Raw genomic sequence first — 9,072 nt, forward strand, 5'->3', positions numbered from 1 at the left:
TATATGGCAGCCATTTTAGGAACCGCACACCTAGGACCCGAGCAAGGTCACCTCTTTCAACAGGCGACATGATTTGGCCCTGTAAAACTATCCTGGATATTCTCTACAATTTCTATGGATATGGCATTGATTTATGTAACAGGGAGGTGGAAGAAGATGCTTGGTCGGTCCTCTTACTTGAAATTTGGGGCACTGCGCGGGCAAGCTAATGTGCCACCAGATAGGAGTGGTGAGTTTAGTATTGTTCATATCAGTTTTATACCTTCCGCGTCTCCTATCAGAGGACATGTATATGGCAGCCATTTTAGGAACCGCACACCTGGGACCCGAGCAAGGTCACCTCTTTCAACAGGCGACATGATTTGGCCCTGTAAAACTATCCTGGATATTCTCTACAATTTCTATGGATATGGCATTGATTTATGTAACAGGGAGATGGAAGAAGATGCTTGGTCGGTCCTCTTACTTGAAATTTGTGGCACTGCGCGGGCAAGCTAATGTGCCACCAGATAGGAGTGGTGAGTTTAGTATTGTTCATATCAGTTTAATACCTTCCGCGTCTCCTATCAGTGGATGTGTAAATGGCAGAGATTTTTAATTGTTGAATCACCTCCCCTTTTTAGGCCAAGGTGGGAAGATGCTTAGACCACTGGTATATTGGTGCCATCTTGGAGGATTTTTTTTGGGTTTGGTTTTTGAAGCCACAGTGCTGCACCAGTGGGCCTAAAAATTAGGCATGTACACATGCCTGAAAAATTTGGTATTGTTGCAGCCGCTGCTGTAGCAGCGGCCAGAAAAATTGATGTTTGTTTCACAGGCAGAAAGTGCCCTAAAACATGGCGGCTTGAACCCTAGTTGGTGGCGGATAAGTCACGCAAGTCAAACGTCATTCAGAGCTAAAATACAGCAGCGTGTGGACCATTTTTAGCCCAAGGCAGCTCATCTCATCAGGCCTTTTTTAAGCGAATGTATCGCCCAGTGTCAGTCCCTTCGGGATCCATCCCTCATTCATCTTAATAAAGGTAGACTTTTTTGACCTAGGCGACTTCTCTTCTCAGTGACAATACCTCCTGCTGCACTGAAGGTCCTTTCTGACAGGACACTTGAAGCGGGGCAGGCCAAAAGTTCTATCGCAAATTGGGATAGCTCAGGCCACAGGTCAAGCCTGCACACCCAGTAGTCAAGGGGTTCATCGCTCCTCAGAGTGTCGATATCTGCAGTTAAGGCGAGGTAGTCTGCTACCTGTCGGTCGAGTCGCTCTCTGAGGGTGGATCCCGAAGGGCTGTGGCGATGCATAGGACTTAAAAGGTCCGCCTGTCCTCCATCAACAACACGTCTTTAAAGCGTCCTGTCCTTGCCGGCGTGGTCGTGGGAGGAGGAGGAGGATGATGACTTCCACCTCTCCCCCTGTTAGATTCCCGTTGTGCTGTGACATCACCCTTATACGCTGTGTAAAGCATACTTTTTAATTTATTTTGCAAATGCTGCATCCTTTCCGACTTGTTGTAATTCGGTAACATTTGCGCCACTTTCTGCTTATACCGGGGGTCTAGTAGCGTGGACACCCAGTACAGGTCGTTCTCCTTCAGCCTTTTTATACGAGGGTCCCTCAACAGGCAGGACAGCATGAAAGACCCCATTTGCACAAGGTTGGATGCCAAGCTACTCATTTCCCGTTCCTCCTCTTCACTGATGTCATTGAAGGTATGTTCTTCCCCCCAGCCACGTACAACACGGGTACCAGATAGGTGACAACGAGCACCCTGGGATGCCTGTTGTGTTTGGTCTTGCTCCTCCTCCTCCTCAAAGCTACAATCCTCCTCTGACTCCTCTTCCTCACAATCCTCTTCCAGCGTTGCCGCAGGTCCAGCAAGCGATGCTGATAAGGCTGTTTCTGGTGGTGATGGTGACCACAACTCTTCCTCTTCCTCTTCACGCTCATCTACAGCCTGATCCAGCACTCTTCGCAGGGCACGCTCCAGGAAGAAAACAAATGGTATGATGTCGCTGATGGTGCCTTTGTTGCGACTGACTAGGTTTGTCACCTCCTCAAAAGGACGCATGAGCCTACAGGCATTGCGCATGAGCGTCCAGTAACGTGGCAAAAAAATTCCCAGCTCCCCAGAGGCTGTCCTAGCACCCCGGTCATACAAATATTCATTAACAGCTTTTTCTTGTTGGAGCAAGCGGTCGAACATTAGGAGTGTTGAATTCCAACGTGTAGGGCTGTCGCAAATCAAGCGCCTCACTGGCATGTTGTTTCGCCACTGGATATCGGCAAAGTGAGCCATGGCCGTGTAGGAACGCCTGAAATGGCCACACACCTTCCTGGCCTGCTTCAGGACGTCCTGTAAGTTGTGTACTTATGCACAAAGCGTTGTACGATCAGATTACACACATGTGCCATGCACGGCACATGTGTCAACTTGCCCAACTTCAATGCCGCTATCAAATTTTTTCCGTTGTCACACACCACTTTGCCGATATCCAGTTGCTGCGGAGTCAGCCACTTTTCCACCTGTGCGTTCAGGGCGGACAGGAGTGCTTGTCCGGTGTGACTCTCTGCTTTCAAGCAAGTCAAACCCAAGACGGCGTGACACTGCCGTATCCGGGATGTGGAATAGTACCTGGGTAGCTAGCGGGGTGCCGTTGATGTGGAGCAAGACGCAGCAGCACAAGAGGACTCAGCCGAGGAGGTTATGGAAGAGGATGGAGTAGGAGGAGTAGAGGAGGTGGCAGCAGGACTGCCTGCAATTCGTGGCGGTGTCACCAACTCCTCTGCAATGCCACGCATTCCTTGCTTGTCAGCCGTCAGCAGGTTTACCCAATGCGCAGTGTAGGTGATATACCTGCCCTGACCATGCTTTGCAGACCAGGTATCAGTGGTCAGATGGACCCTTGCCCCAACACTGTGTGCCAGACATGCCATGACTTCCTTTTGCACAATCGAGTACAAGTTGGGGATTGCCTTTTGTGAAAAGAAATTCCGGCCGGGTACCTTCCACTGCGGTGTCCCAATAGCTAAAAAATTTTTGAACGCCTCAGACTCAATCAGATTGTATGGTAAAAGCTGGCGGGCTAATAGTTCGGACAAGCCAGCTGTCAGACGCTGGGCAAGGGGGTGACTTGGTGACATTGGCTTCTTACGCTCAAACATGTCCTTGACAGACACATGACTGTGGGCAGATGAGCGGGAACTGCTCAAGGCGGGAGACGGAGTGGCGGATGGTTGAGAGGGGGCAAGAAGGACAGCAGTGGTTGACGTGGCTGAAGATGCTAGACCAGGAGGAGGATGGCGACTTAGAGTAGGCGTGCTGCTTGTACTCATGTGTTGATCCCATAGGCGTTTGTGATGTGAGATCATGTGCCTACGCAAAGCAGTTGTACCTAGGTGGGTGTTGGACCTCCCACGACTCAGTTTCCTTTGGCACAGGTTGCAAATGGCATCGCTGTTGTCCGAGGCAGACACACAAAAAAATGCCACACTGCTGAGCTCTGCAATGACGGCATTCTGGTGGTGGACACAGCATGCGTTGATTGGCGTGCTGTCGGGCTGACCCCGGGTGCCAATGCATGCTGTCTGACTGTGCCACCAGCTCCTTGCAACGACCCCCCCTGCTTCCAACTCGTCTCCTCCTCCTCTCTGTCTCCCCATCTGAACTATCGCCCTGTTCTTCTTCTTGCCGAGCGGGCACCCACGTGACATCCATGGACGCATCGTCATCATCAACCGCTTCGCTTGTATCTGACAACTCAGAAAAGGAAGCAGCAGCGGGTACAACATCATCATCATCACACCGTACCTCCATGTGTTTAATGCTGCCTGCCTGAGACATATCCCTTTTATCTACATCCTCTAGCAATAATGGTTGCGCATCACTCATTTCTTCAAACAGGTGTGTGAATAACTCCTCTGACATACCAAGTAAAGCAGCTGTGGTGCTAGTTTTGTGGTGGCGGCAGGCGGGTGAGTGCAATCTTGAGAGGTGCCTGAAGCTAAGCTGGAGGAGGATGGTGCGTCAAGGTTCCGAGCGGAGGCTGTACAAGATTGGGTGTCCTGTGTTAGCCAGTCAACTATGTCCTCAGAACTTTTCAAGTTCAGGGTACGTGGCTTCTGAAAACTGGGCATTATTCTAGGGCAAAAGGGAATCACAGCACCACGACCACGACGGCCCCTGCGGGGTGGCCTGCCTCTGCCTGTCATTTTTTTGGGGATTAGTGGTACTATGCATGCAAGCTACTGTGAGACCAGATATGATTGGCAATGTGAACTGTAACAGTTCGGCAGAGCACACACTGTAGGCCTGACACACCCGCTTGAAGACAAGTAACTGCTATTCAATCTATAACAGTAAAAAACAAATTTTCTTTGTAAAAGCACGCTATACAGACACCAGATATGATTGGCAACTGTCAAAGCACGCTGACACAGGTCTGCAGAGCACACGCTGAAGGAAGGACTGACAGAGCCGCTTGAAGGACACTGACTGGCTGCTATTAGCTTACACTAGAAACCTTTTTTCTTTGTAAAAGCACGCTATAGAGACACCAGATATGATTGGCAACTGTCAAAGCACGCTGGCACAGGTCTGCAGAGCACACGCTGAAGGAAGGACTGACAGAGCCGCTTGAAGGACACTGACTGGCTGCTGTTAGCTTACACTAGAAACATTTTTTCTTTGTAAAAGCACGCTATAGAGACACCAGAAATGATTGGCAATGTGCACTTGAACAGTTCTGCAGAGCACACACTGTAGGCCTGACATACCCGCTTGAAGACAAGTAACTGCTATTCAATCTATAACAGTGAAAAATAAATTTTGGTTTTAAAAGCACGCTATAGAGACACCAGATATGATTGGCAATGTGCACTGGAACAGTTCTGCAGAGCACACGCTGAAGGAAGGACTGACAGAGCCGCTTGAAGGACACTGACTGGCTGCTATTAGCTTACACTAGAAACCTTTTTTCTTTGTAAAAGCACGCTATAGAGACACCAGATATGATTGGCAACTGTCAAAGCACGCTGGCACAGGTCTGCAGAGCACACGCTGAAGGAAGGACTGATAGAGCCGCTTGAAGGACACTGACTGGCTGCTGTTAGCTTACACTAGAAACCTTTTTTCTTTGTAAAAGCATGCTATAGAGACACCAGCTATGATTGGCAATGTGCACTTGAACAGTTCTGCAGAGCACACACTGTAGGCCTGACACACCCGCTTGAAGACAAGTAACTGCTATTCAATCTATAACAGTGAAAAAAAAAATTTGTTTTTGAAAGCACGCTATAGAGACACCAGATATGATTGGCAATGTGCACTGGAACAGTTCTGCAGAGCACACGCTGAAGGAAGGACTGACAGAGCCGCTTGAAGGACACTGACTGGCTGCTATTAGCTTAAACTAGAAACCTTTCTTCTTTGTAAAAGCACGCTATAGAGACACCAGATATGATTGGCAAGGTGCACTTGAACAGTTCTGCAGAGCACACACTGTAGGCCTGACACACCCGCTTGAAGACAAGTAACTGCTATTCAATCTATAACAGTGAAAAATAAATTTTGGTTTTAAAAGCACGCTATAGAGACACCAGATATGATTGGCAATGTGCACTTGAACAGTTCTGCAGAGCACACACTGTAGGCATGACATACCCGCTTGAAGACAACTAACTGCTATTCAATCTATAACAGTGAAAAATAAATTTTGGTTTTAAAAGCACGCTATAGAGACACCAGATATGATTGGCAATGTGCACTGGAACAGTTCTGCAGAGCACACGCTGAAGGAAGGACTGACAGAGCCGCTTGAAGGACACTGACTGGCTGCTATTAGCTTACACTAGAAACCTTTTTTCTTTGTAAAAGCACGCTATAGAGACACCAGATATGATTGGCAACTGTCAAAGCACGCTGGCACAGGTCTGCAGAGCACACGCTGAAGGAAGGACTGACAGAGCCGCTTGAAGGACACTGACTGGCTGCTGTTAGCTTACACTAGAAACCTTTTTTCTTTGTAAAAGCACGCTATAGAGACACCAGATATGATTGGCAATGTGCACTTGAACAGTTCTGCAAAGCACACACTGTAGGCCTGACACACCCGCTTGAAGACAAGTAACTGCTGTTCAATCTATAACAGTGAAATAAAAATTTTGTTTTTAAAAGCACGCTATAGAGACACCAGATATGATTGGCAATGTGCACTGGAACAGTTCTGGAGAGCACACGCTGAAGGAAGGACTGACAGAGCCGCTTGAAGGACACTGACTGGCTGCTATTAGCTTACACTAGAAACCTTTTTTCTTTGTAAAAGCATGCTATAGAGACACCAGATATGATTGGCAACTGTCAAAGCACGCTGGCACAGGTCTGCAGAGCACACGCTGAAGGAAGGCCTGACAGAGCCGCTTGAAGGACACTGACTGGCTGCTATTAGCTTACACTGGAAACTTTTTTTCTTGTAAAAGCACGCTATAGAGACACCAGATATGAGTGGCAACTGTCAAAGTACGCTGGCAGGGTTGTGCAGGGCACACGCTGAAGGAAGGCCTGACAGAGCCGCTTGAAGGACACTGACTGGCTGCTATTAGCTTACACTGGAAACCTTTTTTCTTTGTAAAAGCACGCTAAAGAGACACAAGATATGAGTGGCAACTGTCAAAGCACGCTGGCACAGGTCTGCAGAGCACACGCTGAAGTAGGCCTGACACCCAGACGCTTGCAGTCAACTAACTGCTCTTCTATTACAGTGAAAAAAAAAATATTTATTTTAAATGTAAAGCTTAACCTATTGTTAAAACCGATATGAGTGGTGGCACTGACTGTGCAAATGGGCAAGGTATCCAACCTGACACAGAAGCTGGCAGGCAGGCAACTGCTCTTCTATTACAGTGAAAAAAAATTATTTCTTTTAAATGTAAAGCTTAACCTATTGTTAAAACAGATATGAGTGGTGGCACTGACTGTGCAAATTGGCAAGGCATCCAACCTGACACAGAAGCTGGCAGGCAGGCAACTGCTCTTCTATTACAGTGAAAAAAAATATTTCTTTTAAATGTAAAGCTTAACCTATTGTTAAAACAGATATGAGTGGTGGCACTGACTGTGCAAATGGGCAAGGCATCCAACCTGACACAGAAGCTGGCAGGCAGGCAACTGCTCTTCTATTACAGTGAAAAAAAATATTTATTTTAAATGTAAAGCTTAACCTATTGTTAAAACAGATATGAGTGGTGGCACTGACTGTGCAAATGGGCAAGGCATCCAACCTGACACAGAAGCTGGCAGGCAGGCAACTGCTCTTCTATTACAGTGAAATACATTATTTCTTTTAAATGTAAAGCTTAACCTATTGTTAAAACAGATATGAGTGGTGGCACTGGGCAAGTAGGCATAATATCCAATGTGAACCTCACACAGAAGCTGGCAGGCAGGCACCTGTCATTACACAGGAAAAAAAAAAAAAAGCAGCCTGATGTTATAGCCCTAAAAAGGGCTTTTTGGGGTGCTGTCCTTACAGCAGAGATCAGATGAGTCCTTCAGGATTGTAGTGGACACTGAATACCCTAGCCTAGCTATCAATTTCCCTATCTAATCAGCAGCAGCTAAACTTTCCCTCCTTTCACTAAGCATGCAGCTTCAGAATAAATCGAAAATGGATGCTGGGAGGGAGGTTGGAGGGTGTGGAAGGGAGGGAGTGCTGCTGATTGGCTGGAATGTGTCTGCTGACCGAGAGGCACAGGGTCAAAGTTTGCCCAATGATGACGAATAGGGGGCGGATCGAACTGCGCATGTGTCCGCCCGCCGCGGCGAACGCGAACACGCTAAGTTCGCCGGGAACTGTTCGCCGGCGGACAGTTCGGAACATCACTAATGAATAGTAATAATATTTTTTATCTAATGATGATGTATGTTTACCAGATGATTCCAAGAAGCAACCAATCAACTTTTCCAGAATTTTTCCTCTTGGGGTTCCAGCTTCTGCACAGATCCAGAATAATTTTCTTCTCTATCCTTCTTTTGGTCTACATTATGACTTTAACTGGAAACCTTCTGATTATAATTCTGGTTTCAGCAACTCAATATCTTCATTCTCCAATGTATTTCTTCCTCAGCCAGTTGTCTTCCTGTGACATCATACTCTCTACATCAATTATTCCCAACCTGCTCCATGTCACCTTAAAAAATGGTGTCCCCATGTCAGTTAGTCAATGCATTGCTCAGTTCAATTTCTTCAGTTTCCCATCAGGTACAGAATGTTTTCTTCTCACCATTATGTCCTATGATAGATATGTGGCTGTCTGTAAACCATTGCATTATGTAACAATAATGAATTCCCAGTTTTGTTTCAGTCTCGTGGTCTTGTTCTGGATATTGGGTTTTCTTCTCACATTGATTTTGACTATCTTATTAAGTAATTTAACTTTCTGTAATTCAAAGTATATTGATCATTTCTTCTGTGATTTAGTTCCTCTTGTTCAGCTTTCATGTTCCGATACTACAGTTTTACAGATTGTCATATATTTATTCGGTGTTCCAGAAACTGTCATTGAAACTGTGTTTATCATTTCTACGTATGTTTGCATCTTTCTCGCTATACATAGAATATCATCCTCCACTGGGAGACAGAAAGCCTTTTCTACATGCAGCTCCCACCTCTCTGTCGTGTGCATGTATTACGGGGCTCTTATGGCCATTTACATATTTCCATCAGGAGAACACTCATTTGGAATTAATAAGATTGTATCCCTTATGTACACAGTTGTGTCCCCTTTGTTGAATCCAGTAATATACAGTCTGAGGAACCAAGAAATCAAGACAGCCATTAGAAAATTATTGGGGAAAACAAAATGTTAGAAATATAATATGCACGTGTAATATTTAGGAATGAGATTATTTTTAAGTTATTAACCATGAAAATAGGACAGACTAAATGGATTTGCACAGTCAACATGGATATGGGTCCAGTGGATTTGTCAAGATGCAGGAACAAGAGAAAGTTTACTCCCCCTACCACAAAACCTACTGTGGAAACATTTATCAAATTGTGCCAAATGGGAATAGCTAAGAT

At 46.2% G+C, this 9,072-nt stretch overlaps 1 protein-coding gene across 1 annotated transcript; it reads left to right on the forward strand.

Annotated features, from left to right (window-relative positions):
- Window positions 1-8,033: 8,033 nt before the first annotated feature.
- On the forward strand, window positions 8,034-8,858 carry LOC134601949 (olfactory receptor 11L1-like). The gene has a single exon (XM_063446455.1). The coding sequence runs from the start codon at window positions 8,034-8,036 to the stop codon at window positions 8,856-8,858; it is 825 nt and encodes a 274-aa protein (XP_063302525.1).
- Window positions 8,859-9,072: the final 214 nt, after the last annotated feature.

Source organism: Pelobates fuscus, chromosome 3, assembly GCF_036172605.1.
Source record: "Pelobates fuscus isolate aPelFus1 chromosome 3, aPelFus1.pri, whole genome shotgun sequence".
Taxonomy (NCBI): Eukaryota; Metazoa; Chordata; class Amphibia; order Anura; family Pelobatidae; genus Pelobates; species Pelobates fuscus.

Coding starts and splice junctions, on each gene's coding strand:
- LOC134601949 (XM_063446455.1), top strand. CDS start 8,034: ATGACTTTAACTGGAAACCTTCTGATTATAATTCTGGTTTCAGCAACT.